Below are 14,341 nucleotides of genomic sequence, written 5' to 3'. Positions count from 1 at the left end.
ATACATAATTATTGTGAAAATAAAAAAATTTAAGCAAGTACAACAAAGAAAATCAGAATTAACAATTTTTAACATTTGATATTTTCTTTTAATCTTCCATGATTCGAATAAGCATTTACAAAGTCTGAGGAGAAATTTAAGTGAATTCAATGTTGTAATATATATTGTAGCTCAAGGCTGATTGCTGGGTCATGTTTACAATGGCAGTGTGAGGTAGCAGATAAAACAAGTAACTAAGAATCAAACTAGCTACATAGCCTCTTCATACCTTTGTATTTGCCTAGAACCTGAGTTTTCTAACATTTTGTCAGAGTTCAGGTTCTAGCTCTGCCACTTTCTGACAGGAAAAATCATTGAGACATTTATCAACCACAAAATAAAAGACTACAATAACTGCCACAAAGTTTCCTATGTGAATCAAGTTAATATTTCAACCTATATTGATATAATCTATAAAATATGTACACATTACATGTTAAAGGAAATAAAATTATATTTATAAAAACACCTCAAGCCGGGACTGGTTTGGCTCAGTGGATAGAGCGTCGGCTTGGGGACTGAAGGGTCCCGGGTTCGATTCCGGTCAAGGGCATGTACCTTGGTTGCGGGCATATCCCCAGTAGGAGGTGTGCAAGAGGCAGCTGATCGATGACTCTGTCTCATCGATGTTTCTAACTGTATCTCTCTCCCTTCCTCTCTGTACAAAATCAATAAAATATATATTAAAAACAAACAAACAAAAAAAAAAAAACCTCAAAACCCAAGCTTTAAACTTCATCAGATCTGGCTTCAAATCCTGATTCTACCAACTTACTAGCTATAGTGGAATTAAATGTGTGAAAGAACTAGCTATGTGATCTTAGAAAACGACTAAACTTCCTCTCTCCACCTTAGCTTCTATGTATATAAATGAAGCAATACAACCTATCTCATGAGGTGAAGCACCAAACGTAGTGCCTGGCATGTGGTAGACACTCAGTAAGCTTAGGTCCATCAGCTCAAATGACTCACAGTGGACTGAGTGTAAGTGGAGGGACAAATTAAGTTTAAGTTGATACAATCATAAACTAGAGGCCCGGTATATAAATTGGTGCACAGGTGGGGTCTCCCAGCCCACCTTGATTGGCATTGGGCCCGGCCAGGGGGAGGGACCAAAAGGCAATGGCCTGGCTAGCCTCCCCCCTGGCTGAACTCCCAGTCAAACTCCTTGTTGAGGGGACAATTTGCATATTAGCCTTTTATTATACAGAATAACCATTTAGTTCAGAGCACTAAATAATAGAATAAGGGGCTTCTGACAATAGTGAGCTTTCCCCCCCCCCCCCCCCCCTCTTAATTTAAAGAAAAAAAATAGATAAGATATTCACTAATCTGGTATGCTGGAGAGGTGATTCCTGCCTTTGACCTTAGGATAAATCACATTATGGTATGGAGCAGTCATTCATTTGTACTTTTAATAGACACATGTTGACAGGAAACAAGGAGATTAAAAGGAGCACATAGAAATCAGAGAGAGCTAAGAGTGAACAGAGGAAACAGAGAAAAAAAAAAAGAGAACAGAGAAAGCCAAGAAAGGAGAAAAAATAGAGAAGAGAGAGAACAAGAGAAAAAAAGAAAAAATAAAGGAAATGGAGATAAAGAGAATAAGTTGAAAACAGAGGGAAAAAAGACAGAACAAAAAGAAAATGCAGAGAACTGAGAAAACAAAGAGAAAGAAATGAGAACAGAAAAAGAAAAGAACAAAGAGAAAAAAGAAAACAAAAGATATTAGAGAGAACAAGAAAAAATATAGCAAATACAACAAAGAAAATCAAAGAGAAAACAAAGAAAAAGGAAAAAAAAATAAGAGAAAGAAGAAAAAACAAAAACAAAGTGAAGAGAAATAACCCAGACACCAGAGATAAGAGAACAAACAGAACAAAAAGTAAAAGAACAAAATGGGAGAACCAAGAAAATAAAAAGAACAGAGAAAACAGAGCAGAGAGAATAAAGCAAGAACACAGAACACAGAGAAGAGAAAATAAAAGAGAAAATGGAGTGACGAGAACAAAAAAACAGAGACCAAAGAGAGGAGAGAGGAAATAGAAAATTGAGAGAAAGTAAAAATATATAAAACAGAAAAATGGAGAGAACAAAGCGAAAGAGGGAACAGAGAGAACACCAACAACAAAAACTAAAGGGAAATAAAGAACAAAGATAAAAAAGAAAACCTGAAAGGACAGAGAAAACAATACAAAAAAAGAACAAAACAAGAGGGAGAGAGAAAGATACATATTGAATGCTAACTCCCATTAGGGATATGCTAAACAGAAAACACGTCTTCAGTGATTTTGCATTCTAATAGGAGTAGTGGAAAATATGATTGGTTTCAATATCTCCAAACACTCCTCACTTCCATTGCTACCAAGCCACTATCTGCATGGATTACAAATGGTCTTCCTGCTTCCACTCTGTTCAACACAGCAGTGAGAGTCAGCCCTTCAAATGTAAGTCAGATCATGTCTCTCATGTGGTCAAAAGTCTGCAAAGGATTTCCATCTCTCTCAGTCTTTTTAAAACTCGGTCTTTTTAAAGCCCCACAGCCTGCCTCCTCCCCATTAACTCTGACCTCATTTCTTACTAGCTTTCTGCCTTCCTGATGCTCCAGGGACCCACATGGCAGGCTCTGCACAGGAGCTTCGTACTTGCTGTTCCTCCTGCCTACACTCTGGCCCAGCAGGTACCTGAATGGCTATGGCTCCATCCTTCACCTCTTTCAGGTATTTACTCAAATGTCACCTTTCCAGTGAGGCCTTAAACCAGAAGCCCCACTGCTTTTTGTTTATGTATGTAAATATGCACACCTATATGCCTGCACTAGAAAGTTTAGGAACATATTGACCATTATCTTTTCATTCCACAGACAAACTATTTTCAACCTTTTTCATCTCATGGGCACATATAAACTATTAAAATTCTATGACTCACCCTAAAGTATATGTTTTTGCCAAATCCAGCAACAAACAACAACAAAAAGGAATACTTTTGATTCATTCACAACCGATTGTTGTGCTGACTGTTGTCATTTTTTTTATTTTTTTATTTAACAATCTAAGGGAAAAGAGGTCATTACCCCTGACTAGTCAGGTATTACATGTTTAAAAATTAAAAAACACCACACATCTGACTTTAGAGGGAGGGAGGAAGGGGGAGACAGAGAGAGAGATTGAGGTGGGGAGGAGGAGGGTAAGTAGAAAGATATATATTCATTTGTTGTTCCACTTGTTTATGTATTCACTGGTTGATTCTTATATGTGCTCTGACCAGGGATCGAACCTGCAACCTTGGTGTATCGGTACGACATTCTAACAAACTGACCTACCCAGCCAGAGCAGGTATTGCATGCTTTAAAAATTCTTGCGGCACACTGCTTGAAAATCGCTGCCATTGACCTCTGCAGGGTACAGATATTCATTTGTAATTTAAACAGGGGGCACTTACTTTTATCCTAAAGCACTTTTCTCTCAGGCTTTCTGTAGGGTGCTCTTTTTCATCACACAGTAACTTTTTTTCAGATTTTACTATTTCTTTGTTGTTCTGTTGGTCCTGCATTGACACAAGGAAATAAGGTGTCAACTATGATTACAATCATAGGGAATGTCTACACATACTTTTTCAATTACGTATTATATATCAAGTTTCAATAATGGAATTAGCCCTGACTCCTTCGGCTCAGTGGATAGAGCATCGTTCTGCAGACTGAGGGGTCCTGGGTTTGGTTCCAGTCAAGGACATGTACTTTAGTTGCGGGCACATCCCCAGTGGGAGGTGTGCGGGAGGCAGCTGATTGATGTTTCTCTCTCATGGATGTTTCTGACCCTCTATCCCTCTCCCTTCCTCTTTGTAAAAAAATCAATAAAATATATTTTAAAAAATAGAATTAAACATTATACCTGTAGTTCAAAAGCAATGTTAAAAATGGACAGAAAATGAATAATAGCACTACTACATCTTATATTGAGTGATCTCAACTCATTGGGGAAAAAATGGGAGAACCACATATTTTTAGGAGATAGAATACTTCACTTTTTTTGGTATTCATCTTGTTTAACTTTTTCCCATCTAACTTCATTAACAAGAGCCCATGTCTAAAACTCTTATGTAGAAGTAGTGAAATGGGATATTTAATCTTTTACAAATATAATCCTGCAAATTGAGAATAATACTATTTCCCTGTTTTGAAACCCTTTAAAAAACACTGTGGCTTTAAGAAAACCCCTGTATTTTCTATTTGTGTGAAAAATACAGGGGTTTTTCCCGATTACCCTTTATTGTTTGTAGACATTTGCTGGAAAAAAAAAAAATATAACAAAACAAACCATTTCAAAAAAGCTTGATTCTTATAGTTACTAGATAGGGGAAGATTCTGAACTCACTCTAGCTATTATCTTTCTTAAAGTTTCTCTGCATTGGTCTCTTTCCATTTTGAGAGACTCTTTTATCTTCCTTAGCTCATCTCTTTCCTTAGCTACAATTCTTATTTCTTCAAGGCTTTTATGAAGTTTCTTAGTCAAGTGTAAGTTATCCATTTCCACACTTAGCATAGATAAATTTTGAGCCTCAAATTGTTTCTTCAATTGTTCCATTTCATTCACTTTTTTATGACTTATATTGATATCTTCTTTCATTTTAAGAAGTTGAAGCTCTTTTTTTTGAAGTTCTTGGATCTTGAGATAATTATAAAACAAGTTAGAATGCAATGAGAATCTCTTAAAAGAAGGAAACTAGTGTCTATTTGTTATATATGTATATATGTATGTATGTATGTATATATATATATATATATATATATATATATATATATAATTATATACACACATATATATGTCTATATATCTATCTATATCCTTATTTCACAAATAATTTTGGTCACTCCCAAAAGAACAAAACAACACATACCTTTATCTGTAAATCATCTTTTGATTTATTAAGATCCTTTTGAATATTTGAGATCTGAGTTGTTTTTTCTGAAACACTTTCTCTGAATTTGTCAATAGTTTCTTGGTGCTCTTTCAAATGAATACGAGCAATTTTTAGTTCCTTTTGTGTTTCCAGATCCTTTATAATTAGAATTGAAAAATGACATAAAAAACATTACTTCTTCTTAATGAATTGGTTAAACAAAATCTTAAAAAATGCATGCTTATCATTAAAAACCACCACCATCCCACCACTACATTACAATAGTGCAGAAGGATCTAAAGTAAAAGTTCCACCTATCCCAGTCCTGTTCCCTGATAAACTCTGCCACTTACTTTTCACCTTTCTGGACATCTCTCTAAATCACTATCTCACGCCCTATACTTCTGCTTAGTATTCCATTACACAGATGAGCTCCATCTAGTGAGTGTCTTATGGGTAGACATTTGGATTACAATGTTGCAGTAAAGGCTGCTGTTTCTGCCCAAAATGTATGAATATACTGATAGATTAAATTCATAGGCATGGAATTGCTGTAGCAAATACATATGCTAATACATTTTTAATAAGATATTACCAAACTGTCTTCATAAAAAATTATAACAGTTACATTTGACTAACAGTATCATTTATTTTCAAAGAATGGAGCCTCTTATTGATATATTAAAAACATGTTTACTGGATGGACAGGAGCACAACTCACTCTAACTATGGTTTCTTGCAGATTTGCCTTGAGCTGGTCTCTTTCCAGTTTGAGAGTTTCTTCTACTCTCCTTAGATGATCTCTTTCTTTCATTACAGATTTCATTTCTTCAAGGTTTTCATGAAGCTTCTGAGCCAAATTTAAATTCTCCATTTCTATTTTACCCAGAGTTACACTTTGGGCTTTGAATTGATTCTTTAATTGCTCCATTTCAGACATTTTCTTCTGCGTCTCACTGATTTCTTCTTTTAACTTTAAGAGTTGATGTTCATTTGCCGTAAGTTCTTGGATCTTAAGATGATCATAAAATAACATGTTAGCAGACAGATGGTTTTTAAGGGAAGGATAAAGAAGTTTCTAAATTGATTTAGACAAGTTTTTCCATTTTGCTTTAATGAATACATAATTCCACACAGAAATTATTTCATTTTGAGGTATAAATAAAAAAGTGGTCTATTCTTAAATGTATATATAGCTCAATTATTCTTAACATCTATATACTTACAACCCAGATTAAAATATAGAACCTTTCAAAGACCCATCCTAAAGTTGCTACGTATCCCATCCTACAACCATTATTCTGACACTTTTCTCATCCTAGATGAGTTTTGCCTGCTTTTGATCTTATAAATTACAGTTCTTTTGATAGGTATTTGCATTATTTTCAGTTTTTCCCTATTATGATTAACTGGCATTATTTTTAATGAAAGTATTATATTTTCTTAGTAAAAATAATAAAACTATTACTTCTCACTCTAACTAGTATTTTTAAAAAAATATATTATTGATTTTACAGAGGAAGGAAGAGGGACAGATAGAAACATCAATGGTGAGAATCACTGATCAGCTGCTTCCTGCATGCCCTCTACTGGAGATGGAGCCCACAATCTGAGCCTGGGCCCTGACCGAGAATCAAACCATAACCTCCTGGTTCATAGGTCGACACTCAACCATTAAACCATATCAACTAGGCAAGGTAACAATTATTTTTAAATGAAAGTAACATATTTTCTTAGTAAAAATAACAGAACTCTAATTCTTACTCTACATTTTTGTTAGAAAGTTAAAAGCTTTTCCCTCTTCTGTTCCCTCCCTTCCCCACAAACCTCTCCTTTCCAGAGGCAAACACATTATGCACATACTATTTTACAACCTGCTTTTCTCACTAAGAGTTATTATGGTATTCCCAATTAGGACACTCAAATCTATTTAATTTTTTTTCTTTTTACCTGACACATCACTCATCTTTATCCAGTTTCCTACTGATTTACATTTTGGTTGTTTCCCATTTTCTGTTACATACTGTTACAATGAACAACCTTAAGGTTTATGTGTGCATTTGTGTATGCTTCTATCAAAGAAGGGCTCACATTTCCTCGCGAGGAAGAGGGATGAGTGTAACTTACTTTAGCTTCTACTTCTCTGAGGCTTTCTCTGAGCTGGTCTCGCTCCGTTTGGAGGGTTCCCTCCATTCTCCTTAGGCTATCTCTTTCTGTAGTAACACATTTTAGTTCTTTAAGGTTTTCATTAAGTTTCTGAGTCAACTTTAATTTCTCTGTTTCTGTACTTTCCAAGATTGAATTCTGTGCCTCCAATTGCTTCTTTAATTGCTCTGCTTGATATATAGTTTCCTTGAGATCATTTTTTACCTCAAGAAGATGATGTTCTTTCTCCTGAACTTCTTGGATCTTGAAATAATCATACAATAAATTAAGATATAAATAGATAACAAAAGCTAAACATTAGTTTCTAAATTATGTAGACAAAATCTCTACTTGTCCTCAATTTTAGGCTAATTTATATCCTGTTTTACTATACCAGTGGTCGGCAAACTCATTAGTCAACAGAGCCAAATATCAAAGTACAATGATTGAAATTTCTTTTGAGAGCCAAATTTTTTAAACTTAAACTTTTTCTTTCTTTCTTTCTTTCTTTCTTTCTTTCTTTTTTTTTTTTTTAATATATTTTATTGATTTTATACAGAGAGGAAGGGAGAGAGATAGAGAGTTAGAAACATTGATGAGAGAGAGTCATCGATCAGCTGCCTCTTGCACACCCCCTACTGGGGATATGCCCACAACCAAGGTACATGCCCTTGACAGGAATCGAACCCGGGACCCTTCAGTCCCCAAGCCGACGCTCTATCCATTGAGCCAAACCGGTCCCGGCTAAACTTAAACTTTTTCTAACGCCACTTCTTCAAAATAGACTCACTCAGTCCATGGTATTGTGTGGAAGAGCTACACTCAAGGGGCCAAAGAGCCTCACGTGGCTCGTGAGCCGCAGTTTGCCGACCACTGCACTACACAAAAGACTTGATTTAAAACTATTACTTCGGAAACAACTTCAATACCTGTGCTTTTAAGGCACTATTTTTGTTTTCTAAATCTATTTGCATATTTGACATTTCATTTGTTTTCTCAGAAACAGTCTTTCGGAGTACATCAATAATTTCCTCATGCTCCTTCAGATGTTTGTGAGCAATTTTTAGTTCCTCTTGTTTTTCCAGGTCCTTTATTATTAGAGAAAGAAAAATAATATATTCAGATGAACACAATTCAGACCATATGTACAAAAGTACAGAGTAAGAAGTAAAATTTTTTCTCTCTCCTTATACCTCCTAGAGTTCATCCTCCAATTGACTCTCAGATGCTAATACAAGCTAGATATACTACTCTACAATTTCCCCTTTACCCTATCAGGATACTTCCAAGTCATAGCTCTACCTCATTCTTTATCTGTGGAATTGCATTCCATGGTCTGAATGTGCTACACTTATGCAAGCAGTCTCTTACTAACAGAATTTTCCCTATTTTTTGGTTTGCTTTATTTTGTTATTACAACTTGCTGCTATGAATATCCTTCTATAAATATCTTCCTATGGTTATGCTAATGTGTGCAGAATAAATAGGTACAACTGAACTTTTGGGTAAATGAACAAACTTACTATAATATTTGGAAGACATCACCAAATACACTCCCTCTTCCTCCTTCAACCTTCTAAAGCTGCACCAATTTTACACTCCCATCAACCCTCTTACCTATGCTTCTTTTGGGACACAGTGTCATTTTTACTATAATAGATGGGGAAAAGATGGTAACTCACTCTAATTACAGTTTCTTTTAGGTTTTCCTTGAGCTGGTCTCTCTCTCCTTTGAGAGTCTCCTCCATACTTCTAAGGTCATCTCTTTCTTTTGTAATAGATCTCATTTCTTCAAGGTTATCCTGGAGTCTCTGAGTTAACCTTATGTTCTCTATTTCTAGGTTTTCCACAGTTGACTTTTGGGTTTCAAATTGTTTCTTCAAGTATTCTATTTCACATATTTTCTCCTCAGTCTCATTTACAGCTTTCATCTCAAGCTGATGTTCTTTTACTGGAAATTCTTGAATCTAAGAAAATCATAAAACAAATTAGAGCAAAGGCAGGTTTTTAGAAAAAAGATGTGTTTCTAAATTAAGTCAATCATTTTTACATTTAGTTTAATTTATGAACTTTTTACTTTCACAGGAACACAAGGAACACAAGAATCAGATGTCATTTTCCAACTTAACAAGACCTACCTCTCCCCATAATTCAGCATCTGAATTTTCCAAATTTCTCAGAATATTTGCTCCTTGATCTGTCTTTTCTGAAATATTCCTTGTACTAATAGTTTCTTGGTACTCCTTCAGAAGAATATCAGTAGTTTTTAGTTCCTCTTTGATTTTTTGTCTCTTTATGATGGGAGCAAAATGAATAAAAGTTAATAATGAATAGAAGTTAATAGTGAGCATTGTTATCACCCTAATACTATTTTTGTATCCAAAAACATCAGAAGAGGGAAACTTACTTCAGCTACAAGTTCTTCAATGTTTTCTTTGAGTTGGTCTCTCTCCATTTGAAGGGCCTCTTGCACCCTTTTCAGTTCATCTCTTTCTTTAATTATAATTTTCATTTCTTCTTCACTTTTCTGAAGTCTCTCAATTAACGTGAGCCTCTCGCTTTCTATGCTTTCTAGTGATGAATCTTTGGCTTTGAGTTGCTCCTTTAATTGTTCCAGTTCACTCATTTTTTCCTGAGTCTCACTGATTTCTTTGAAGCAAATAAGTTGTTCCTGTTTTTCATGAAGCTCTTGCATCTTAAACAACAATAGCCAAAAAGTATATATACAAATGCATAAAGTCTGTCTTTATATCTATCTGCATATACATGTATGTATGTTGTATTTTTATGTGATATATATGTATATATAACGGGAGAAGTAGGTTTATAGTTGTGAGTACACAAAGCAATTTATTCTGTTTGTAATAATCATAACCATTATGTCTTTCCATATGAACAACTGTAAATGTACTTTTACCCACCCCTGTGTGTGTGTGTGTGTGTGTGTGTGTGTGTGTGTGTGTAAATGCTATTTATTTATTTTTAGGTAAAAAACCCCAGTATGCTCTCCAAAACAATTTAGTGTGTAAAAATAAGTATTCTTTGTAATTCAGTTAGCTACTTCCCTCAGATTTTTTCCCCACTGTACCTTCACGCCCAACTCACCTTTTCCTGTAATTCAGATATTGTTTCTAATTCCTTTTGGAAACTTAATAATTCAGTTTCTTTCTCTGAAAGATTCACTCTCAGCTTATCAATAATTTCCTCCTGTTCTTCCAGGCGACAATGAGCAACTTTAAGTTCCTCTTCAGTTTCTAGGTGCTTTATTAATAGAGGAAATTGTAAGAAATTTATAGAAACATTATTACTATTACACTCCAATTCCTTTTTCCAAAGGTTTAGTTTCCACAAAAATATTTGCTTACAAATTAGTTAAAAACACACACACATACATAAGGAAAAGAATGTAACCAACCTTAGCTGTGATTTCTCTCACGTTTCCTTTGAGTTGGTCATTTTGAGACTGAAGAGCTTCCTGCAGCCTCTGTAGGTCATCTCTCTCCTTAGCTATAGATTTCACTTCCTGATGACTTTCTTGAAGTCTCTCAGACAAGTTGAGTTTTTCCTTTTCTAATCTTAGCAGTGCTGACTCTTTAGCTTGGAGTTGCTCCTTCAATTGCTCCACCTCACTGATTATTTCCTTCATCTCATTGTCTTTTTCCTGCACATTAAAGGACTGTTCTGGTATGTCTTGAGCCTCTTGGATCTTAAGAGAATCATAAAACAGTAAAGATACTTTATTTTAGGACAAAAGAAGTCAGGATATTTTCTAAAACAATTAAGACAGGATTTAATGGTTAATTTACAGAGCAATTCTCCCACTTCCCTACTCTTCCATTATTCGGGTATTAAGCACTTAATATTGAGGGCTCACTGTGATGTCAGCATATTATTGTATGCTAGAGATAAAACAGGAATGAGTCTTACAGGATCTCTGGCATTTTGAGACAGTTTAGGGGAAAGTAGACATTCATTCAAATCTTACTAAACAGGAGTACAGGTTCTTCTAGCAGGGGTCCTCAAACTTTTTAAAGTGGGGGCCAGATCACGGTCCCTCAGAGAGCTGGAGGGCCGGACTATATGAACTACTAATTCCTACTGTAACACCTCGGCTGTGCTCACTGCCCAAAAAACCTGGCGGACCGGATCAGACTCCTCTGCGGGCCGCATGTGGCCCGCGGGCCGTAGTTTGAAGACCCCTGTTAGTGTATTGGCGGCAAACAACCTATGCTGAGTGTTTATGAAGTGGGGGAGTCGGTATGGTAATGCTGCAGGTAGGGAGACCATCTGAAGGCCGTGAGATGAGGGAGAACAATGGACTAGAGTTGCTGGAGTATAATGAGCAGGAGGATAAAGGAACTGAAATAATGCTAGAGACCAGGTCTGGGAATCCTCTGCCTTACGAAGGATTCCGGCCTTGATGTCAAGAGTAACTGTGTTATCAAAGGGTTTTAAGAAGATCAGGATGGAGAATAAATTTATTTCTTACTGAATTAATGAGTAAGACAGTAGTGCCTTATGAGATGCTGAAGGAATAGATTTAAAGAATGAAAATAAAAGTAATTTTGGCTTCATCTTTGTCTATATAATTTTGAATATTAACGAAAAAAAGCTGTCTCTCTAAAACTTTCACTTTCAATAGTTTTAAGTACTTATGAGTAATTTTTAGTTCTGTTTCCAATTATTTCATTATACACTGAATATTGTCCTCCCAAAATTTGCTGGCGCCTAACCCCCAATATAGCTATTGGATTTAGGGCATTTAAAGAGGGCAATTAAGGTTAAATGAGGTCATAAGGGTGGGACCTGGTCCCATAGGACTGATGTACTTAAAAAAAGAGGCAGTGATATCGGACACATTCTCAGCTCTAGTGCACAGGAGAAAGGCCATGTTAAGACGCAGTAAAAAGACACCATCTACTTTCTAGAAAAAAAGGCCTTTCCATAAACAGAATTTTCAGGTACCTTAATTTTGGCCATCTTGGCCTTCTAGAACACAAGTAGGAGAAAATAAATTTGTTATTTTAGCCACCTAGTCTATGATGTTTTGTTATGGCAGCTTTAGCATACCATAATACACCCTTTAAAAAAAAAAAATCACCATTACTATCCTAGCTTTTCTTATGTATTAGTTAACCAGTTATTAAAGCAGTTATTCTCATAAGGTCTCAGGAAAAAACTAAGCATACTGCCTAGAATGAGTAAGGTAAAATTTAAGCACCTACTAGTAAAATTATGGCTGAAAAATTAGAAATAGGCATTAAATATGATATACACATTGATTTTATAGTAAACTCTAAATAAGTTTAGTATTAAAATCTGAGCTGATATTTTATTTTACATAGCTGGTTTCACTTAGTGGATAGAGCGTTGGCCTGTGGACTGAAGAGTCCTGGGTTCAATTACAGTCAGGGGCATTAAAAAAAAAAGTGAACTAATATTTTTTGCCATTTTCCAAGTTGATTGTAAGCAGCTATATTAGAAGATATTTCAAAGATATTAGGATGAAGTTTATGAATTATTGTTAGTTATTACCACTGTGAGTAATGAATAAGATTGAGATTACCATCATGTACTTAAGTGTTTGAGGTTAAGGAGAAAACTCATATGTAAATATATGAAAACTTTGAACAGGAACACCTTACCTCTTCCTGAAATTCATCCTTAGTTTCTCTTACGGTTTTCTCTACAGGCAAATTCTTGGAGCTGTCCTCGGAAATCTTCATTTTCAGAGTGTTGATAGTTTCTTGGTGTTGTTTCAAAGATTCAAGAGCATTTCGTAATTGTTCTTGGGTGTCTATGTTCTTTGTCAAAGGAATACAAAATCATTTCCATTAGAATAAGGTGAAACAATGAAAATAATTTTATAGTTTCTACTTGATCATAAATAATGATGGCTCCGATAATGTTTTTAAAGATGTTCTAAGTTTTCAGCATTTAACCAGTCAAAACCTTACCATGTTTACGGTATCCTCAATGTCACTTTTCAGCTGGTCTCTCTCAACTTGCAGGCTCTCTTGGAGTTGTTTTAAATCGTCTTTTTCTTGGGTTAAGGTCTTTACTTCTTCTAAGGTTTGGTGAAGTTTCTCAGTAGTCAGTATTTTCTCCCTTTCTACAGTTTGCAGCCTGTAATCTCTACTTTGTAATTGTTCCTTCAGCTGTTCCACTTCATTTAACCTTTCTTGACTTTGCTGAAGTTCTTGGGTTTTCTGAGAAAGCTTTAAAATAAGACAAAATAGTGTGAAAAGCAGAACATTCGATGTCATATACATGGAACCAAACTACAGCAGATGAAAGATCATTTCCCTAGAAGGTATCTTTACTAACCTCTGCCCTTAAGTCATCCAAAGTTAAACCAAGTTTTTGAGATTCTTTAGAGAGATTTTCTATTTCCTGATTTATTCTTGTATTCTCTTCAAGGACCATATTATACTTTTGTTCAAATTCAATATGACAATTTTTAAAATCTTGGAATTCTTGATCCATGTTTTTATAATTCAATTGGGTGGTTGCAAGGTCATCTTTAGTTTTCTTAATTTCTTCAAGTAAATCTTGAATTCTACTCTCCTTATGAACTACTTCAGAACACAATTTGTCTTTTTCTGATGTTACTAGATATAGCTCTTCAGATTTATCATTCACCTATGGAAAAAAAGAATACTTAGCATTGGTAATAATGTATGACCTACTGAAGTTTTCAGAAAAACAAAAATAAACACAAAAAATATTAAAAAAAAAAAAGATATTGAAAAATAAGCAAAGATTTGACCGAGAAAAGGCAATATTTTTATTATTTCTTTAACAGTGTATTTTCTTATTTAACTTTACCATCAAAATAAGTTATTTGCTTAAAAATGTGTTTACCTCTTTCCTTAGCATTTCTACTTCTGTAGGTAAAGATTTCAATTCTGAGAGCAAATTAACTTTTTCATGCAAAGCTTCATTTACTTCAACTTCTTTCTTCAGTTCTTTCTGGAGATCTGTAATCTTTCTTTCCAATTCCAAATTACAGAGCAAATCTAGGAAATTTTTGGTAAATTAAATAAATCATCCCAACAAAAGTCTATCTACCTCCACATATGTTAATATTTCTTGAATCACCTTTTTTAAGAACATGTACAATTTCTAACCCTTATAATCTGAAGTCCATGGAAACATTTATACATACTGATACATATAATATTGAAAGTTAATATTAAGTTATTAAAAATCAGAGAATAATGGATTTTCAATCATTGGAATATTGTTGCAAAAT

At 34.7% G+C, this 14,341-nt stretch overlaps 1 protein-coding gene across 5 annotated transcripts in view; it reads right to left on the bottom strand.

The window, feature by feature from the left end:
• The window catches only part of CENPE (centromere protein E), a 67,973-nt gene that overhangs the window by 20,514 nt on the left and 33,118 nt on the right, over positions 1–14,341 (bottom strand). For all 5 annotated transcript variants that reach the window (XM_084901700.1, XM_084901702.1, XM_084901701.1 and 2 more), the window contains 14 exons: positions 13,951–14,105; positions 13,414–13,728; positions 13,044–13,304; positions 12,732–12,890; positions 10,502–10,792; positions 10,192–10,347; positions 9,494–9,781; positions 9,225–9,377; positions 8,769–9,053; positions 8,016–8,174; positions 7,069–7,350; positions 5,663–5,953; positions 4,939–5,097; positions 3,481–3,585 (listed from right to left, as the gene is read on the bottom strand). In XM_084901700.1, the coding sequence (XP_084757826.1) occupies positions 3,481–3,585; positions 4,939–5,097; positions 5,663–5,953; positions 7,069–7,350; positions 8,016–8,174; positions 8,769–9,053; positions 9,225–9,377; positions 9,494–9,781; positions 10,192–10,347; positions 10,502–10,792; positions 12,732–12,890; positions 13,044–13,304; positions 13,414–13,728; positions 13,951–14,105 (3,059 nt within the window). The remainder of the gene's footprint in view (positions 1–3,480; positions 3,586–4,938; positions 5,098–5,662; positions 5,954–7,068; positions 7,351–8,015; positions 8,175–8,768; positions 9,054–9,224; positions 9,378–9,493; positions 9,782–10,191; positions 10,348–10,501; positions 10,793–12,731; positions 12,891–13,043; positions 13,305–13,413; positions 13,729–13,950; positions 14,106–14,341) is intronic.

This window comes from Pipistrellus hanaki (assembly GCF_964339955.1).
Source record: "Pipistrellus hanaki genome assembly, chromosome: 1".
NCBI lineage: Eukaryota > Metazoa > Chordata > Mammalia > Chiroptera > Vespertilionidae > Pipistrellus > Pipistrellus hanaki.
The sequence above is the reverse complement of the archived record's forward strand: the minus strand, read 5'-3'. Positions and strand labels throughout refer to the sequence as shown.